The 21980-nt window shown below is 39.8% G+C and overlaps 1 protein-coding gene across 2 annotated transcripts in view; it reads right to left on the minus strand.

The window, feature by feature from the left end:
- PTPRN2 (protein tyrosine phosphatase receptor type N2) overlaps nt 1-21980 on the minus strand; it is a 1309069-nt gene that overhangs the window by 15991 nt on the left and 1271098 nt on the right. For both annotated transcript variants that reach the window (XM_073581608.1, XM_073581607.1), the window contains 2 exons: nt 16116-16169; nt 11175-11239 (listed from right to left, as the gene is read on the minus strand). In XM_073581608.1, coding sequence (XP_073437709.1) covers nt 11175-11239; nt 16116-16169 — 119 coding nt within the window. The remainder of the gene's footprint in view (nt 1-11174; nt 11240-16115; nt 16170-21980) is intronic.

Raw genomic sequence — 21980 nt, forward strand, 5'->3', positions numbered from 1 at the left:
ACCTCATTTGAATCCAGAAATATAACTGAGTCCATCAGTTATTAGACATATGAAACTGAAATACCTGTTGCAAAAACCAAAATTGTTATAAAGAAAAAAGGTTAACATTAACAGGGGTGCCCAAACTTTTACATATGACTGTATATTATTTTTTGCTATTTCATGCATTTCTATAAAAAATTTGAGCCTCAGCTATAAAAAAATATTTTGGGGAAAAATTCCTGTAGAAAAATCAGACAAAAATAATACTGACAGCTGTGGCATGGAAATAATCATGGGCTCAATTGCCATCTATATGTGGTTATATCATATTATTATACTTTAGGGGGCTCATGCATATGACCGTATTTTCAGTCGCATTGCACATGGAAAAACATTATTCTACGGGGCTCTGGAGATGTCCAATTCTTTCCTCTCATCAAGGAGGTCCGAGGAAAAAATAGTGGCATGCCAGAGTTTGATCCGATTATCGGATCGCACACGGCTGTGTAAGTCAATGAGTCCATGGACCACATCGGACTGCACTCGGATGACAGTTGAGTGCAGTCCGATTGTCACAGACTGACAGAACGGAGAAGATGGAGAATTTTTCCCCCCACATTTTCTCCTATTACTGATTCTCTCGGATGACTGAACAGTTGTGTGACCTCGGCCTAACTCAAGGTAATGATCACATGCATGTCTTCTAGTCATGCCAAGAAAAGGTCTCCCTGATCACTGACTCTGAAGTCAACATTTTAAAAAGAACAAATGGGAATCCCAAATCCAACAAATAAATTCACCAATGCATTCTATTGGTTAGAAAATGGCAACCTAATTTAGGAATATGCAAAATCACAATGTAATAACATAAAAGACAAGTAATGCATCTTATTATCACAGGGAAAATGCATGATAATGGCATTTAGTTCTTAATTAAAAAAAATGTATTTCACCCTTTAAGGACCTGTACACATTTCATTTTTAAGTTTACGACTTTTCCTCCCCTTCTCCCACCTGTTTTGTTTGGAGACCGTAGCTGTGATTCTGAAGGGAATCATTCATTTTCCTGTATTTGCGTGGGTTTCCTCCGGGTTCTCCGGTTTCCTCCCACATTTCAAAGACATACTGATAGGGAATTTAGATTGTGAGCCCCAATGGGGATATCGATGATAATGTCTGTAAAGCGCTGTGGAATTAAAGGCGCTATATAAATGAGTAAAATAAATGTTATGATATCATGTCTTTAAAAACGTGAAAAAAACTCCAAATGATGTGAAATGGTGAAAAAAAAGCAATTTCGCTATATTTTTTTTTTGGGGTGGGGGGGTTGTTACATCACTCAGGGGAGGGGAATGTCCTGGCAATCTAATTCCCCAAGTTGATATGATTATGACGATACCATTTTTACATAAGTGGTGAAAAAAAATTCAGAAACGTGTAAAAAAAGAATTGGTTTGTGTCACCATTTTCTGAGACCTGCAACTTTTTTAATTTCTGTATTCTTGAATGGGGAGAGGTGATTTAAACTTCTATATATTTTTTCAAACTCTATTTTTAATGTTTAGTTTATTTTTAGTTCCTCTAGGGAACGTGACTCTGCAGTCATTAGTTTTCTTATACAATACACTGCAGTGTTAGATTATTGAAGCACGGTATATAGTGAAACTGTGGTTCTCCTATGAAGCCCAGCCTCTGCTGGGCTTCACAGGAGACCTAAAATAGCAGGAACAGGACCTCCAGCAGGCCCCATGCTGCAATGGTAAACCTTCGGCTCCCAACGTTCGCTATTTAAATGTTTAACCCCTTCATGCCTAGGCCATGTTCATGTTTTGCTCCACTGTTTCTTCTGCAGAGCCCCGGCTGTCATGACAACCCCTTGGCGCCCCGTGATTCCGTGCCTCGGGTGCCGATGTGCGTGTCTTGTGATGCACTTCCTGTTAGCATGAGTTAAATGACGTTGTCAGAGATTGACAGAGGCATTTAACATGTTAAAAGCCAAGGATCGATCGCGATTGCACCTGCGGCTCTTAGATGAACATGACAGCTGATCAGATCAGATGTCATGTGCAGGGAAAGATGCAGGCTCATCGCCGGAGACCGCAGCAAATGCAGGGACGCGACCAATGATGTACCTATACGTCAACGGTTGTGAAGGGGTTAGAAGCAGCAACCAGAGCTAGCTGTGGTCGCGGCTGTTACAGACAGATGCCGGTTATGTAACACAGCTGGCATCTGCAGGCTATAGTGCAGCTCAGCTCCTGAGTCCTGAGAGATCTGTGATGAAAAAGTAAGCCACAGATGGTTAAGGGGTTACTTGCTGAAAAGAATGAGTTCATAAATCCAGATTTGAAGAATAAGGTTAATATATCAGTAGACATTACTCACATGTATGTTTTTTTTTGCATACAAAATAAAGAGAACTGATTTTCAGCAAGGTGCTGAATCTGATTTTCATCCATTTTTCATCCCTGGGCCTGTTTTTACCATGAGGAAGATATTCGTTTTCATGTATGTAGAAAAAAAAAATTCCAAATGTCTCCTACCCATTACACCTTAAAAACTGGTCAACTCTTGGATGACACACGGATGGCATATGCGTGCTGTTTTTTTTTAACGGGCCTAGTGAAATGGGTGAGTCTGCTCCATAACTTGGATCAAAATTGACTCCTGATCCAGGGAAAAAAAAAACAACAACACGGAAATGCGAACAACCACATAGACTATAATAGGCATTAATAACAGTGAAATGCCGACTGTAGGGTCTGACATCAACCGGAAACAGAAATGTCACGATTATTGTAAAAGATGATTGGTGTGGGATGTAGAAAATGTCATTTCAGGGAAATACTGTAAATTATTTAGGTTTTTTTTTTTAAATCACAATGGCAGTGCAGAATGTGTATATATAAATATATATATATATATATATATATATATATATATATATATACAGTACTGACCAAAAGTTTGGACACCTTCTCATTCAAAGAGTTTTCTTTATTTTCATGACTATGAAAATTGTAGATTCACTCTGAAGGCATCAAAACAATGAATTTACACATGTGGAATTATATAATTAACAAAAAAGTGTGAAACAACTGAAAATATGTCTTATATTCTAGGTTCTTCAAAGTAGCCACCTTTTTCTTTGATTACTGCTTTGCACACTCTTGGCATTCTCTTGAGGAGCTTCAAGAGGTAGTCACCGGAAATGGTTTTCACTTCACAGGTGTGCCCTGTCAGGTTTAGTAAGTGGGATTTCTTGCCTTATAAATGGGGTTGGGACCATCAGTTGTGTTGTGCAGAAGTCTGGTGGATACACAGCTGATAGTCCTACTGAATAGACTGTTAGAATTTGTATTATGGCAAGAAAAAAGCAGCTAAGGCTAGTTTCACACTTGCTTTTTTTTGCAGCGCGTTTTTACCGCAAAAAAACGCATTGAAAAAACGCATACAAAAGCATACAACTGCTGCGTTTTTTTCAAGCATTTTTATGAGCATGCATGAAAAAAACGCAGCGTTTTTATGCGTTTGTATGCGTTTTTAGTGCGTTTTTACCGCGTTTGCGTTTTTTTCCAACATTAGGTGGCCCCTCACACTAACCCAAACCATGACTTTACTAACCCTAACCCTGACCCTAACCCTAACCCTGACCCTAACCCTAACCCTGACCCTAACCCTTAACCAAACCATACTTAACCCTAACCCAAACCCTAAACCCTAACTAACCCTGACCCTAACCCTGACCCTAACCCTAACCCTAACCCTGACCCTAACCCTTAACCAAACCATACTTAACCCTAACCCAAACCCTAAACCCTAACTAACCCTAACCCTGACCTTAACCCTGACCCTAACCCTAACCCTGACCCTAACCCTAACCCTGACCCTAACCCTAACCCTGACCCTAACCCTTAACCAAACCATACTTAACCCTAACCCAAATCCTAAACCCTAACTAACCCTAACCCTGACCTTAACCCTGACCCTAACCCTAACCCTGACCCTAACCCTAACCCTGACCCTAACCCTAACCCTGACCCTAACCCTTAACCAAACCATACTTAACCCTAACCCAAACCCTAACTAACCTTAACCCTAACCCTAACCCTAACCCTGACCCTAACCCTTAACCAAACCATACTTAACCCTAACCCTGACCCTAACCCTAACCCTGACCCTAACCCTTAACCAAACCATACTTAACCCTAACCCAAACCCTAACTAACCTTAACCCTAACCCTAACCCTGACCCTAACCCTTAACCAAACCATACTTAACCCTAACCCTGACCCTAACCCTTAACCAAACCATACTTAACCCTAACCCTGACCCTAACCCCAACCCTAACCCTGACCCTGACCCTAACCCTAACCCTAAACCCCCTTAATTAACCCTAACTCTAACCCAAACCCCTAAATTCCATGGTTAACAAAAAAAACGCATGTGCAAAAAAACGCATACATGAGCATGCCAGTGCGCATGTATGCGCATCCATAGGCTATAATGGCCATTTTTAGCGCAAAACGTGCGCATACGTGCGCATGCGCTTTTTTGCAGGGCCAAAAAATGCAACATGCTGCGTCTGGAAAATACAAACGCACACCCCAAAAAAACGCAGCGCATGAAAATCGCATACGTGCGCTTACCAGCGCGCAGGTATGCGCACCCATGTTAAATATAGGGGAAAAAACGCATGCGCACGTATGAGTTTTTTTCCAGCGCAAAAAAACGCAAATGTGAAACCAGCCTAAGTAAAGAAAAACGAGTGGCCATCATTACTTTAAGAAATGAAGGTCAGTCAGTCCGAAAAATTGGGAAAACTTTGAAAGTGTCCCCAAGTGCAGTGGCAAAAACCATCAAGCGCTACAAAGAAACTGGCTCACATGAGGACCGCCCCAGGAAAGGAAGACCAAGAGTCACCTCTGCTGTGGAGGATAAGTTCATCCGAGTCACCAGCCTCAGAAATCGCAGGTTAACGGCAGCTCACATTAGAGACCAGGTCAATGCCACACAGAGTTCTAGCAGCAAACACATCTCTACAACAACTATTAAGAGGAGACTTTGTGCAGCAGGCCTTCATGGTAAAATAGCTGCTAGGAAACCACTGCTAAGGACAGGCAACAAGCAGAAGAGACTTGTTTGGGCTAGAGAACACAAGGAATGGACATTAGACCAGTGGAAATCTGTGCTTTGGTCTGATGAGTCCAAATTTGAGATCTTTGGTTCCAACCACAATGTTTTTGTGCGACGCAGAAAAGGTGAACGGATGGACTCTACATGCCTGGTTCCACCATGAAAAATAGAAAAAACACGGCACTCAGTGTGGAGGGAGGTGCACAAGTCGGGTATCCAGCCAACTAACAATGTAGTACAAAAACTTGGCACTCATTCCAGTCGGCTATTACCTTTCATGTGCTATTGCACATCCAGTAGCACCAGCCGACCACGAATCTCACTGTATCCTTTATTTACCAGTGTCACACTTGTTGTTTGTTTTCAACCTCCTAGGGCACGTCTTTTACATATGTTCCTTACATACCATCACAGCACGGACTCTCTATCACCGCCCATGGAACCTGTGGAGTTTCACTAAGCTCACTTGAACCTTGTCTCAGGATTCGCTATTTCAGTATTTATCTAGTCATCGACCTTTCGTCTAAACTTTACATGATGTTCATACGGTCATTATCAGCATCCTGTTGCTCAGATATTTGTTATATACTTATTTGTTCACTAACCATACTGTCTTGTCTTCTTGTAAACTCATTCTAGTTAAAACCAACTGTGAAAAAATTCTGTTTCTGATGAAGGTCAATTGTATGACCGAAAACGTTTAAAGAAGTAAAAGAAGTATATTTAACTGGATGCCTTTTACAATAGTGGTTCCACCATGAAGCATGGAGGAGGAGGTGTGATGGTGTGGGGGTGCTTTGCTGGTGACACTGTTGGGAATTTATTCAAAATTGAAGGCATACTGAACCAGCATGGCTACCACAGCATCTTGCAGCGGCATGCTATTCCATCCGGTTTGCGTTTAGTTGGACCATCATTTATTTTTCAACAGGACAATGACCCCAAACACACCTCCAGGCTGTGTAAGGGCTATTTGACCAAGAAGGAGAGTGATGGGTGCTACGCCAGATGACCTGGCCTCCACAGTCACCATACCTGAACCCAATCAAGATGGTTTGGGGTGAGCTGGACCGCAGAGTGAAGGCAAAAGGGCCAACAAGTGCTAAGCATCTCTGGGAAGACCATTTCCGGTGACTACCTCTTGAAGCTCATCAAGAGAATGCCAAGAGTGTGCAAAGCAGTAATCAAAGAAAAAGGTGGCTACTTTGAAGAACCTAGAATATAAGACATACAGTATTTTCAGTTGTTTCACACTTTTTTGTTAATTATATAATTCCACGTGTGTAAATTAATAGTTTTGATGCCTTCAGAGTGAATCTACATTTTTCATAGTCATGAAAATAAAGAAAACTCTTTGAATGAGAAGGTGTGTCCAAACTTTTGGTCTGTACTGTATATGTTTATATTTTTTTCTCAAACTAAGTTAATTGCTAATGATTTTCTCCCACTGGAAAGCTATGTCTTTCTCACTATTGCCTTAGTTTTAAACACATCATTGTTTGTTCCCCATGCAGCAGAGCAAGAACACAAATCATTCTGTTCTTTTTTATTTTAATCGTGAAACTCACGTTCAAAGATTGAAGGCTTTAATCCGTAAAGGCTTCTACTTTTTAAAAGAAATCCTCATAGATGCAAGTCCTGCAGCTGGGCCCAGATTGAAAATGCACTTACATTTTTCTGTGTACAGCTGAAGGACTCTGAAGTTACAGCTTGCACTTAATATAAAAGCTTTGGAAAATGGCATTCTTTGGTACTTGTACAATTCATTCTTTAAGAAAGGCAAATGGAAAGAAAGATTTCATGTCCAAGGCTTCGAAGCCCTTTGATCATTTTGATGAACACTAGATTCTGAACCTGGGCCTCAAACTTCTCAGGCCAGACAAAGAAGACATAGGCCTCACAGACCGGGCCGAGATTCCTGTCAGAACAAAACCTTTGGCTGCCTCACAGTGTGACAGCCTGGGAAAGGCCCACCTCAGCAGGGTTGAAATGCCCGCTTTGCCCTTTGATCTTTCCGTTAAACTACAGCCCGAGCAACAGGTCAGCGGATTGCAAATTGCACACCCCATCGGCAGAGGGGAGTAGGTCAAACACAAAATGGCGGTCACCATTCTGAAGAAAGCCCTGTGACTCCATTCTTCGGCCAGTTTCACATGACTTGTCTTCTATTGTGCGAGACTAAGCACACACTTAAAATGGAATTTGACATTACATGCTAGAATGGAGTCGATAAATGACATTCTTTAGTGTTCATGCAACAAAGTCAACCTAAGTGACTGAAAGCCTAAAGCTAGAAAAATCCCACTCATTTACTTTGTATAGATAGAAATAGTATATATTGTAAGTCTTGTCTTTTTTTTCTCCACCACATCTTGTCACAATGGACCTGAAACTAATTTGGCTAATGTTTAAAAGATGTCGCAATGCCCATTGTTATGGCCTTTACCGTCTCTTACAGTCAATATCCTATTCTCTGGTTTATGCTTTTGTCATTGCTATTTTACGTTTCCATAGGAGATTTGGGCATTCTTCAAAAAGTACACAACTATTCTCCATACGAAAAAACTGCATTAAAGGGAACCTGTTACATTGTACAATCACTCCGATTTGTTGACAGCATAGTAATAGTACATAGTATATAGACGGAGGAGCTGAGCAAAATAATATATATAGGTTGGAAAAGATTTAGTATAACTAGTTCATTGAATTCCCAGTTGTTTGCATGGATAAGTCCAGTGGGTGGTCCTACTTGTAATTGACAGCTGCCTCTGCATGCACAGTCCTACAGGGAAGACTGTCAATCACTTAATAGGACTACCCATTGGACTCATGAATTGAAACACCCAGTGTCTTCAATGAGTAAAATGCATGTTTACTGAAACTTTCCCCACAAAAATGTATTTCAATATGATCAGCTCCTCCTTCTTTATAACATCCTGTAGATCAGATGCCATTTTCAGCATGACGGATTTCCTTTAAAGAGTACCTGTCACTTGCTCAAGACAACTGAGTTGTGAACATCCCTAAGCTCCTCTGATTCCATCGCTTTTTTATGCTTTGCTCTGTATCACTCGATTGCAGAGATATTGAAATTTAATGATTTGGAGCACAGTATGTGAAATCTCTGCTTATAGTGCAACTGGTCATTTCTTAAATCTTCTCTGGGAGCATGCGCTTTCACCCCTCTCTCCCAGATTGTATCAATCACAACTAGGCAGATGATCTAGCAGCTAATCAGCCTTAGATGCTGCCGAATTGTCACTGGCAGAGTCTTGGAGGGAGAAGTGAAAGCACACACTACTCCCCAAAAAAGACTGTGCAAATGCCCAGTTGCACTACAAGCAGAGCTTTCACAGTTTATGCTCTAAAAGAAACTAATGTGAATATCTTTGCCTTTGTCACAGCACAAAACAGAAAAAAAAGCAGCAGAGTCAACAGTGTGATGCAGTAGCAAAAAAGGCAAATGCAATTCTAGGATGTATTAACAGAAGCATACAGTCTAGATCACATGAAGTCATTATTGCCCTCTACTCCTCTTTGGTCTCACCTCATCTGGAATATTGTGTCTAGTTTTGGGCACCACATTTTAAAAAAGACATCAACAAACTGGAGCAAGTTCAGAAAAGAGCGACCAGAATGGTGACCGGTCTGCAAACCCTGTCTTATGAGGAAAGGTTGCAGGATTTGGGAATGTTTAGTTTGCAAAAGAGAAGACTGAGAGGAGACTTAATAGCTGTCTACAAATATCTAAAGGGCTGTCACATTGTAGAAGGATCAACTTTATTCTCATTTGCACAAGGAAAGACTAGAAGCAATGGGATGAAACTGAATGGGAGGAGACACAGATTAGATATTAGAAAAAACTTTTTGACAGTTAGAGTGATCAATGAGTAGAACAGGCTGCCACGAGAGGTGGTGAGTTCTCCTTCAATGGAAGTCTTCAAACAGAGGCTGGACAGACATCTGTCTGGGATGATTTAGCGAATCCTGCTTTGAGCAGGGGGTTGGACCAGATGGCCCAGGAGGTCCCTTCCAACTCTACGATTCTATGATTCTATGATTCTATGAGTCAGGGGAGCGCAGAGATTTTTTACAAGGTGTATAACTCCGTTTTTTTTTTTAGTAAGATGCTCTTCAACATTACTTACTCAAAAAATAGAAGAATTCACCAGCATGCAGTGCAGTTTGAAAAGGGCATTTTTTTTTCAAAAAAAGGACCATACTATAAATCTTTTTGTCTTATGTGGAGTACAAAAGAAAAAAACCTTTATGTGCCTCCATACAAATCTCAAAGCACGCAGAGGTACAAAAACGGACACAGCGACGATTTAACTGCATTGTGAAAAGGGGTCTTACTGAAGTTAGGATTTAATAGGACTACACTTCAAGGCTATCACCTGATTTAAACTGTGCTACATAAAATAGTGGACCTCCATCTCTGCTCCACACTCGTATGTTGCTCACCCAATCGCCTACAAAATGTCCCCTATCCTCTGGAATTCGGGTCCCAACATATTCGATTATTCACAACAGACGGAACTTGAAAACTCATCTCTTCAAGGAAGCTTACAGCCTGCAATGACCCTGATGCCACCTCACCGTCACCGGAGCTGCCGCCACCCCCCAAACTACTGTTTCTTTCCCGATTACCCTGTATAACGTAAACCCGCAAGGGCAGGACCCTCTCCCCTCTGTACCAGTCTGACATTGTTAACCTGTTCATTGTAATTTATTGGTGTCTTGTATGTAACCTCTTCTCATGTACAGCACCAGGGAATCAACGGTGTTCTAAAAATAAATCATAGTAATAATAATAGTGGCAAAGATGCTGACTCCATTGCTGGGTCACTTATTTTTTTTCTTGCAGCACATTACATAAAACCACTATTTATTTGCTGCATTGGAAGTCTACTGCAGAGATCTGCTATTCATGAGCAAGGCGCTAGCACCACCCTCCCATCGCTGACGGACATCTTTCTCCCTATACTGTGCACAGTAGGAAAGCTTTCAATCAGTGATGGATTGACGGGAAAGCCGACAACTCATAAATACCAAGGGCTGAACGCACAAATCGCTGAGTGGACTCATGTTCATGGCTCTGACAGCTACTGTACTAATAAACAATGATTTTATAAAAAGTACTGCAAGAAAAAAAGTCACCCAGCGATGCGATGCTTAAATACTGCCAGCGGTATAAACTTGGCCAAAGATTCCCTTGGGAGTTTTCAGGATTAGAAAAAAAAATACATTTCTTCTCTATTAGTTGTGTCTCGCATTGTAGTTAAGTCCTATTGCAATCCCAGACTTAGCCTATGGGAAGGAGTGGCGCTGCTGGACAACTATAGGCTATGTTCAATAATCTGAGTCCTAAAATTACTTCCCTTTTTCATGGAAGTATTTGATAACAGTCCTGTGGGAATTCAAATTTTGCTTCAAATGGGGAATTTCAAGTGATTTTAGTGTCTTTCTCAAATTCACAAATGGATTAAAATGTTCAACAAAATGGTTTTCGAATGGGTTATATGTGTTTTGTGTCTAGAGACATTTCAAGACATTACAGGAAATGTATGTGAGTGTGTGCGAGAGAGCGTGTATGTGTGCGGATGGGTCTTTTTCTCACTGATCCTGCTCTCCTGTCTGTAAATCTATATAAACAGGCATAACAAACAGGTGAGTGTTGAGTTCTGCTCATCCAAGTCATTTGATAATAGCAGGATTTAAAGGAAAGGATGTCCCAGCACCTATAGTGCTGGCCAAATGTGGATAAGGGAGGAACTGCCCACTTAAAAAAAATAGTCATCAAAGGTACAGAACACAAGAATTGGCAGAATTCCTGGACATATTAGGACTAGCTCGAGCACATTTATAAATTGTGGGGGGTGAGACCTTTACATTTTTTCTCAAATAACATTGTTACATGCCTTATTACCTTAACTGAATGTGCTTAATAATTCCCCTTCTTAAATATTTACTAAATTCAATTATAAAATAATCCAATTGCCTTAGCAACTGCATAAATAAGGCAGAAACAAGGTGGTAGGTCTTTTGAAGCTCACCTTTAGCCATTTTATTGAGTACCATGTCAATCAGGATATAGGTCCCACTCCTCCCTGCACCATCGCTGTGAATAACAAGAGTATTTCATTAGCATTTCCAAGGCGAAAAAAAAAGCAACAAAGTCAAATGGGCAATGCTCCCCTATTAATTTTATTGTTAATAAAGTAAGGTTGAAACTGAAGGAAAGGGGATTTAAAAGAGGGGGTGAGAACATAAAGCCTATAACACAAAAAGCCTAAAAAGCCTTTAATCAACACAAGCTGTTCACTTGGGATTAACTATTGTTCCATATAGCAAGTTTCTGTAACAAAAATAAAATAAAAAAAAAAAGGTTCTTATGGAAGAATCCGGATACAATGTAAATAAATAAACAAAGCCAAAGAACGTGCGGTAAAGTACTAATAAATGAGGCAACAGCAGAGGGGGATCTGGAGGAACTAAATCTTTCACTTGTGAATTGATGCATTGTGCTCCGTGTATATGCACTCAGGGGGATAAAAGCAAACTAAATACAGACGTGTTTTCTAACGAATAATAAGGGTTTATTTTTTTTTAAACAATAAAAATGTAAGTAACAAAATAGGCAAAGCGGAATGTAATATTATGTTTCAATTCTTTAAAAAAAAAGTCAGATTAATTTGCATGAATTTTGATTTAAAGATGCCCTTACATTTTTCATTTCTAAATATTGTTGTGCAGTATACATATGTAAAGATAATAAAAAAGAGCAGCATAATGTAGGAAAAGAGACCCTGATTCCAGCGATGTATCAGTTAATTGGGTGCAGCAATTGTGACACAATCAGTTCTTAGATGTAGAATCCGTCATCCCCTGACGAAGGACTTTCCAAGACGCGCGTCGGGGTGTGCTCCGCATCTTATCCAGGACCACTACTACACTATCTCACAGGTAATACCGCTTATTGCCACTAATAAGTGTATATTCATGGATGGGATTTTCTTATGTCGCTAGTTCAGTTCCTGACCCCTGATTTATTCTTATGTTGCCAGTTTAGTTCCTGACTCTTGATGTATTTTCTTATTGAATTCCATTAGGGGTTTATAAAACTTTGAGCGGCAGGTATATTCTAATATATTATATTCCACTATACTGTGATACTCCGAATATATTGTATTAGGCAATTAACTCATTGATTACATGCATTAGTGTGGTATATCAATCAGGTATCAATTTTGATTAAATTGAATGGCCGAGTTTATTGTGACATACTATCATTCTTTATAACTAGCTGAAGAGCCCGGCGCTGCCCGGGCATAGTAACTAACTGTGGTTAGTTATAGCAAATTATAATTATCCTCCATCCCATAGTCCTGTGCCCATATACCCATCATACATATCCACCATCCCATACGCCTGGGCCCATATACCCATCACACATCCTCCATCCCATAGTCCCATGCCCATATACCCATCATACATATTCGCCATAGTCGAGTGCCCATATACCCATCACACATCCTTCATCTCATAGTCCCATGCCCATATACCCATCATACATCCTCCATCCCATAGTCCCGTGCCCATATACCCATCATACATATCCGCCATCCCATAGTCGAGTGCCCATATACCCATCACACATCCTTCATCTCATAATCCCATGCCCATATACCCATCACACATCCTCCATCCCATAGTCCAGTGCCCATATACCCATCACACATCCTCCATCCCATAGGCCCGTGCCCATATACCCATCATACATATCCACCATCCCATAGTTGAGTGCCTATATACCCATCACACATCCTTCATCTCATAGTCCCATGCCCATATACCCATCACACATCCTCCATTCCATAGTCCCGTACCCATATACCCATCATACATATCTTCCATCCCATAGTCCAGTGCCCATATACCCATCACACATCCTCCATCCCATAGGCCCGTGCCCATATACCCATCATACATATCCTCCATCCCATAGTCGAGTGCACATATACTCATCACACATCCTCCATCCCATAGTCCCATGCCCATATACCCATCGCACATCCTCCATCCCATAGTCCCATGCCCATATACCCATCATACATATTCGCCATCCCATAGTCAAGTGCCCATATACCCATCACACATCCTTTATCTCACAGTCTCATGCCGATATACCCATCATACATATCCTCCATCCCATAGTCCTGTGCCCACATACCCATCATACATATCTGCCATCCCATAGTCCCGTGCCCATATGCCCATCATACATATCCTCCATCCCATAGTCTAGTGCCCATATGCCCATCACACATCCTCCATCCCATAGTCCCGTGCCCATATACCCATGATACATATCCTCCATCCCATTGTCCAGCGCCCATATACCCATCACACATCCTCCATCCCATTGTCCCGTGCCCATATACCCATCATACATATCCTCCATCCCATAGTCTAGTGCCCATATGCCCATCACACATCCTCCATCCCATAGTCCCGTGCCCATATACCCATCATACATATCCTCCATCCCATTGTCCAGCGCCCATATACCCATCACACATCCTCCATCCCATAGTCCCGTGCCCATATACCCGTCATACATATCCTCCATCCCATAGTCCAGTGCCCATATACCCATCACACATCCTCCATCCCATAGTCAACCATTATGACATCATAATGAGCGGCGGTGCTTGCAACCTATGACGACATCAGCGTCGCCATGGTAACCATTGTGACATCATAATGAGGGGCGGGGCTTGATACGCACACACTTTTTCCCCAGTATGTAGACAGGGGCAAAATTGTTTGGTGAATTGGAACGCGCAGGGTTAAAATTTTGCCTCACAACATAGCTTAGGATGCTCTCGGGGTCCAGACGTGTGACTCTGCCAAATTTTATGGCTGTAGCTGCGACGGTGCGGATGCCTATCCCGGACATACACACACACACATACACACATACATACACACATACACACACACTTTGAGCTTTATATATTAGATAATCTTGTCCCTTAGTAGGTTATATGTGGTCCCCACTTTGTTGTAATTATTTATTTATTTATTTTGTACTTTTAATTGTTTTAGTGTGTGGGCACCTTGCATATAGTGCCAATGTTTTTGCCAAATCACCATCAACAAAGGCATCTTTTCTTCAATATTATAGTCCCCTCATTTGTAATGTAGCTTTTAGTTCTTAATCAAGTTTCATACACTTCAATTTCTTTTGGTAAATATATCATAATCCATATCCAGAGTCTTGGTTTTACTGAGATGTAGAATGCAGAGAAGGGGTTGTGGTCAGACAAGGGCTCATCAGTCCAGGCAGTGAAAATCTTCTGGTGATAAAACATTCATTGTATGGAAACAACAGCACACAGCCTAATAAGTGATACGTCCCGGAAATCTGTGTTTCGGCCCCCTGCCAACAGATTCTCTTTCACTCTATATATTTTATTTCTCGTACTCAAGACTGTTTTATAACTTAGCACAACCTACAAGTTGTACAAAGCCTTAATATGGTCCAAAAAAGTTTAAAAACTCTACTTGGTAGGCCTCTGATCTTTATAATGAGGTACACAAAGATTATATCATGTCCTTCTAAATAAATAAGATTATTTTATGTCTTTATAAATAAATAAGATTATTTTATGTCCTTTTATGAGCACATGGAGGTGTTCTGTATGATAAGAAATGCTTCTAGGAAGAAATAACTGGGCATCATATTTAGACTCCACAGAGCAGCATATGAAGTGCCTGCAGTTTTTTAGCCTGACGCTGTAGGATGTAATATATGTCTCCATACAGGCTCCATGCATGTGACCTAATGGCGCCCATACACATTAAGGGTATGTGCACTCATTCAGTATTTGCAGACGAAAAATCTTCTTCAAATACTGATGTGCTGCCAGGAAAAAATTCTGCGTAAAAATATTCATGCGTTTGGATGCATTTTTTTAGTTGCTTTTTTTCATGCACTGGAGTGGGTGAAACCCGCTGAAAAAAACATTGAATAAATTGACGTTCTGCAGATCTGCAATGAAACTTCTTCAAATCTACAAAAAAAAATTAGCAACGTGTGCATGAGACTTCAGGAGATTAATTTGCTTTGCTGGTCTAAGGCTAGGTTCACATTTGTGGATGGCCGAGTGGCGGAGGGCTGCGTAGATCCTCCGTGAAGCTCTGTCCATTGCCACACCTCCTCCGGTCAGCTCCGCCTACATCCGCATGCGGCCTGCATACCTATCTTTAACATTGGGTATGCAAGTCGCGCGGATGCATGCGGATGCCTCCGCATGCGTCTTTTTGACGATGCGGCGACCGCATCAAATTCCAACATTTTGCGTTTGACGCAGGTCGCCGCATCGTCAAAAGGACGCATGCGGACGCATCCGCATACATCCGCACGACCTGCATACCCAATGTTAAAGATAGGTACGCAGGCTGCATGCGGATGTAGGCGGAGCTGACCGGAGGAGGTGCGGCAGTGGGGGGAGCTTCACAGAGGAAGTCCGCAGCTCGGCCATCCGCAAATGTGAACATAGCCTTAGGACATGCTTTAGTATTTGTGACAAAACCGAGGGTGAAAAACATGTCAACAACGCAGCAAATATTTAACATGTGCACATACCCTAATGTCCATCAAATCTGTTGATTTTTGCAGAATCGGTCAACTCTTCAATAATCATGAAATCCTCCTGGCTCATTCCTTGGCTAGAAAATGAATGGTCATGTTGAATTTCAATGCTCCATGCTTTTCACCTGCAGATAAACCATCGCCAGGAGTCTGACAGTGTCTTAGTCCTCTCTCCCCATTGATGTCATATGCATGCTCATCTAAACAGAGAGTGCATATATATGGGGGGAGTCAGGAGAGATTACTGTTGGCCAAACATGATTTGCCCAACAGCTAAGGTGTTTCGGCACCTTAAAAGTTTTTTAAAAGCTTTATTAGCTCAGAGTGCAATACTTACCTGCAGTGAACTATTACAGGACAGGAACGCCCCTTGTAACACTTGTTAACTTTCCTATAAGAAAGAAGATGAAACTTATTAGGCTTTGTAAATTTCCATTCATAACAATATCAATTCACATCTAATAATGCCCCTGGAATACAAAAGGCCATTATGGATATGACAAAACAACATTAATAGAATTCTAACAAACACTGTAGAAGTGAGTGTTTGCAAAACAACAAAAAAATCATCACTTCAAATTTGCTTGTCTACTTCTTTAAAGGTAAAAAAATACCGTATGTAATATTAATGAAAATTAGTGGATTACACCTACACGAGGCCTGTGTTTAATCTTGATATTTAGAAAGGTGTGTGGGAGGAATCTGCACACTCTTGTTACATTTTTACAGTGCATAAATATCTTTATAAAGTAATACATCAATTTTTAAAACATTTAATGACTTATTAATGATATACTACGGCATATATTGTACAGTATACTTGTTTCTTGAGATATCACAATTTGCTATTTCCTGCGTACAACAACTGTTTAGCATACTCGACAAATGCTTAATGTACTCATTATTTATTTCTCTCTCAAGGACATGATCTAGCCGTTTTTATGAGAATTTATAATACGGATATTTGCCTTAATTTAGCGTTTTGTTCTGTCTTTTAATAGCAAAGATAAGCAAGAGAATGTCATTAAACAGTTGTAATTTTTTTTCATATAAAAAGTAACATACTTTAACCAAAAAATATTTAGATTGAGAGCTAAAGATTGAAAAATGGAAAGGCATAGGTAAATTATGAGATGGATCTCAAATGAAATATGTGAAGGGGGACATAAAAAGAAAAAAAACAGGAGGTACAGTATATAAATGTATTTACATACATTTTAGATATATATATAGTATGTAAATGTACAGTCATATGTAAAAGTTTGGGCACCCCTATTAATGTTAACCTTTTTTCTTTATAACAATTTTGGTTTTTGCAACAGCTATTTCAGTTTCATATATCTAATAACCGATGGACTCAGTTATATTTCTGGATTCAAATGAGGTTTATTGTACTAACAGAAAATGTGCAATCTGCATTTAAACAAAATTTGACTGGTGCAAAAGTATGGGCACCCTTATCATTTTCTTGATTTGAACACTCCTAACTACTTTTTACTGACTTCCTGAAGCACTAAATTGGTTTTGTAACCTCATTGAGCTTTGAACTTCATAGCCAGGTGTATCAAATCATGAGAAAAGGTATTTAAGGTGGCCACTTGCAAGTAGTTCTCCTATTTGATTCTCCTATGAAGAGTGGCATCATGGGCTCCTCAAAACAACTCTCAAATGATCTGAAAACAAAGATTATTCAACATAGCTTTTCAGGGGAAGGATACAAAAAGTTGTCTCAGAGATTTAACCTGTCAGTTTCCACTGTGAGGAACATAGTTAGGAAATGGAAGAACACAGGTACAGTTCTTGTTAAGCCCAGAAGTGGCAGGCCAAGAAAAATATCAGAAAGGCAGAGAAGAAGAATGGTGAGAACAGTCAAGGACAATCCACAGACCACCTCCAAAGACATGCAGCATCATCTTGCTGCAGATGGTGTCACTGTGCATCGGTCAACAATACAGCGCATGCATAACGCCTTTTTGTATGACCAAACAACTCAATCTTTGTTTCATCAGTCCACAGGACCTTCTTCCAAAATGTAACTGGCTTGTCCAAATGTGCTTTTGCATACCTCAGGCGACTCTGTTTGTGGCGTGCTTGCAGAAACGGCTTCTTTCGCATCACTCTCCCATACAGCTTCTCCTTGTGCGAAGTGCGCTTTATTGTTGACCGATGCACAGTGACACCATCTGCAGCAAGATGATGCTGCAGGTCTTTGGAGGTGGTCTGTGGATTGTCCTTGACTGTTCTCACCATTCTTCTTCTCTGCCTTTCTGATATTTTTCTTGGCCTGCCACTTCTGGGCTTAACAAGAACTGTACCTGTGTTCTTCCATTTCCTTATTATGTTCCTCACAGTGGAAACTGACAGGTTAAATCTCTGAGACAACTTTTTGTATCCTTCCCCTGAAAAGCTATGTTGAATAATCTTTGTTTTCAGATCATTTGAGAGTTGTTTTGAGGAGCCCATGATGCCACTCTTCATAGGAGAATCAAATAGGAGAACTACTTGCAAGTGGCCACTTTAAATACCTTTTCTCATGATTTGATACACCTGGCTATGAAGTTCAAAGCTCAATGAGGTTACAAAACCAATTTAGTGCTTCAGGAAGTCAGTAAAAAGTAGTTAGGAGTGTTCAAATCAAGAAAATGATAAGGGTGCCCATACTTTTGCACCGGTCAAATTTTGTTTAAATGCAGATTGCACATTTTCTGTTAGTACAATAAACCTCATTTGAATCCAGAAATATAACTGAGCCAATCAGTTATTAGATATATGAAACTGAAATAGCTGTTGCAAAAACCAAAATTGTTATAAAGAAAAAAGGTTAACATTAATAGGGGTGCCCAAACTTTTACATATGACTGTATATATATATATATATATATCACATGCTATTTTTTAATATCTTTTGTGCCTAGTGTGACACTTACACTAAGAAGACAAATTATAAAGTAAAAAATACATATACATGCAGTATAAATATATATATATGTATATATGTACACATGTAGTATTTATAGACTCTTTTTTACTTTATTTTATATATACAGTGATGAGCAAAAGGGTAACAAGACAGTTCCTTCAATTTCTCCATCCTTTAGCCCCTTATTCCCTTGTTCCTTCCAGACACATCTGCACCCATCTAGTCTATTGATTTTCATCTCATCACTCCAAATTACCCTTCTTCAATCTTCTACTCTGCACTTTTTCAGACTTCTTTACAAGCTTGAGCCAACGTTTCCTATGATGACATAGAAGTCAAGGCTTCTTCGCCTTTTTCGAGCCACTCTTTCAGTCTTGTGTAACAGGTATCACACGGTGCTTTCATGGACATCTGTGATCTTTTACAGAGCATATGAGCCACCTCCACTGCCGTGTTTGTTGCACCAGAACTGATAGACCTTGTGATGAGCCGACTTATTGACTTTGATATTTTGCCGTGACTTCCACCTCTTGGCTTTTAAATGGATGGAAGGACCGACTTCATTTCGCATTCTTCCAGCTGTCATGGCACTCACATGATGCAGTTTGGTAATTTTCTTGGCCGAGAGACCACTATTGATGAGCCGGATGATCCTGTTTCTCTTTTCTTGGGAAATCTTCTTCATGGCTGCTTCTCGATTCAAAACCAGTGACCTTTCGCTTGAGAATCAACCTAATAACACACTGAGATATCAGGGAATGTGAGAACAGGTTGTAGTTTGTAGTCTACAGGAAGAAAAAGATCCTTCCACCACCAGGAGCAAAACAGTAGCAATGCAGTGACATGACAAGCATCTGCTTAACTGATCATATGCTAAATAGTTGCAAGTAAAATTTATATATGAGATTTCCAAGATGATGGTCTGCAAAATGATGGCAGTCATAGAACTGAAGCAGTAGTGGATGATGAGATATGGAGGCCAAAAGTCAAAATTTCAAATCCTTGTTACCCTTTTGCTTGTCACTGTATATATGTAAACATGCAGCAATAAATGATATTTACACATGTAGTTTTCTTAAATGTTCTAGTATAATTATTGCAATAGGCACAAGGGATAATTAAAAATATAATAAAATCAATAAAAACTAATTAGGTAAAGAGTCATCAAATGTATTAAAAATGAAAGAATGAACTCCTAAAATTTTACTTATTTTTGAAGAAGTTAATCAGTCCACAATTTTTCTTAAAAATAAAAACCATATCAGTAGATTTGTAGTTATCTCACACAAATCAGCCTCGCAAACTTTTCTATTTGTGTGTGAGAGAACTAGAAAAATACTAATTTGGCAGCTACAAGAAATAATGGTTTGTGTCTGGTGAATTGCTGAGAAGCCTGGTCTAAGCTCACACAAATAAAGCAAAGATTTGGAACTCAGAGATCTCGATCTTCTTTATGGCGAGGAGTAAAAAGAAAATAAAATGTGTCTGACTGCTTCATCATTGATATGACAGTGCCGGACGGATTGTTGGGCGAGACCCACTGTGCAGTCTCAAGAAATTTAATGAGCGGTTTTATCAAGATATTTTCAATACCATCCAGCAAGACAACTTCTTTATTTATTTTATCTAATATAAGTACAGGGACAAGCTGTGAATCATAAATGTAATAATTGTAAAGGGCATATATAAGATAAGACTGTGCTTCTGTCTGCGAGACATAAAGAGAATTATTGACGGGAATATCGTAAATTGTGAACTAAGATGGATTTCTGCTTGTCTTAGGTAGGTACTGCAATAAATGCAAATGTGCTAGTAAACATGCATTTCTTGCCAAAAACCATCTAGGTGGTTATTTGTATATTTTGATTTGTTTGAAAAAATTCTGTAAAAAATAATTTTAAGCCAAGTAAAGAATGTATCATTTTTATAAAGCACTTGGTGCTATTGTAGTTTTGTAACAATAAGAATACAATCTTTGCATTGTATATTATAAGAGACACTCAAGTAGAGGCTAATATTTAGGCCAAACTTAAAATCAGACTATGCCAATTATCTACAATGGGTACGGAAAGTATTCAGACCCCTTTAAATTTTTCACTCTTTGTTTCATTGCAGCCATTTGGAAAATTCAAAAAAGTACATTTTTTTCGCATTAATAATGTACACTCTGCACCCCATCTTGATGGAAAAAAACAGAAATGTAGAAATTTTTGCAAATTTATTCAAAAGAAAAACTGAAATATCACTTAGTCATATGGTCATGGTCAGACCCTTTGCTCAGCACTCATATTTAAGTCACATGCTGTCTATTTCCTTGTGATCCTCCTTGAGATGGTTCTACTCCTTCTTTGGAGTCCAGCTGTGTTTAATTAAACTGATAGGACTTGATTTGTAAAGGCACACACCTGTCTATATAAGACCTCACAGCTCACAGTGCATGTCAGACCAAACGAGAATCATGCGGTCAAAGGAACTGGCCAAGGAGCTCAGAGACAGAATTGTGGCAAGAGTGCTCTGGACCTGAGACATGACCGAAGGTTCACCTTCCAACAAGACAATGACCCTAAGCACACAGCTAAAATAACAAAGCAGTGGCTTCAGAACAACTCTGATCACTCTTGACTGGCCGAGCCAGAGTCCTAACCTAAACCCAATTGAGCATCTCTGGAGAGACCTGAAAATGGCTGTCCACCAACGTTCACATCCAACCTGACGGAACTGGAGAGGATCTGCAAGGAAGAATGGCAGAGGATCCCCAAATCCAGGTGTGACAAACTTGTTGCATCATTCCCAAGAAGACTCATGGCTGTACTAGCTCAAAAGGTGCTTCTACTCAATACTGAGCAAAGGGTCTGAATACTTATTATCATGTGATATTTCATTTTTTCTTTTTTAATAAATTTGCAAACATTTCTACATTTCTGTTTTTTTTTCAGTCAAGATGGGGTGCAGAGTGTCATTAATGAGAAAAAAAAACTTTTTTGAATTTACCAAATGGCTGCAGTGAAACAAAGAGTGAAAAAGGGGTCTGAATACTTTCCGTACCCATTGTATGTTAATATATTACAGAATTATATTTCTAATATTTTCCTAGTTATGGACATTAATTCTCTACTGCCTCTATCAGGAATGCTTACAGTATGGACCCATAGGTGTTTTGCCTACTGTATATTAGAAGGTTAAATTCAATATCTGAATTTCCCACACGTTCACTGATTTTTTGTAGTAATTCAATAACAAATATATGTATTTGGGAAGTGGTGTATATCAAAGGTTGACATA

This window comes from Dendrobates tinctorius, unplaced genomic scaffold (assembly GCF_039654945.1).
Source record: "Dendrobates tinctorius isolate UK_male_01 unplaced genomic scaffold, ASM3965494v1 ptg000070l, whole genome shotgun sequence".
In the NCBI taxonomy this organism is placed as follows: domain Eukaryota; kingdom Metazoa; phylum Chordata; class Amphibia; order Anura; family Dendrobatidae; genus Dendrobates; species Dendrobates tinctorius.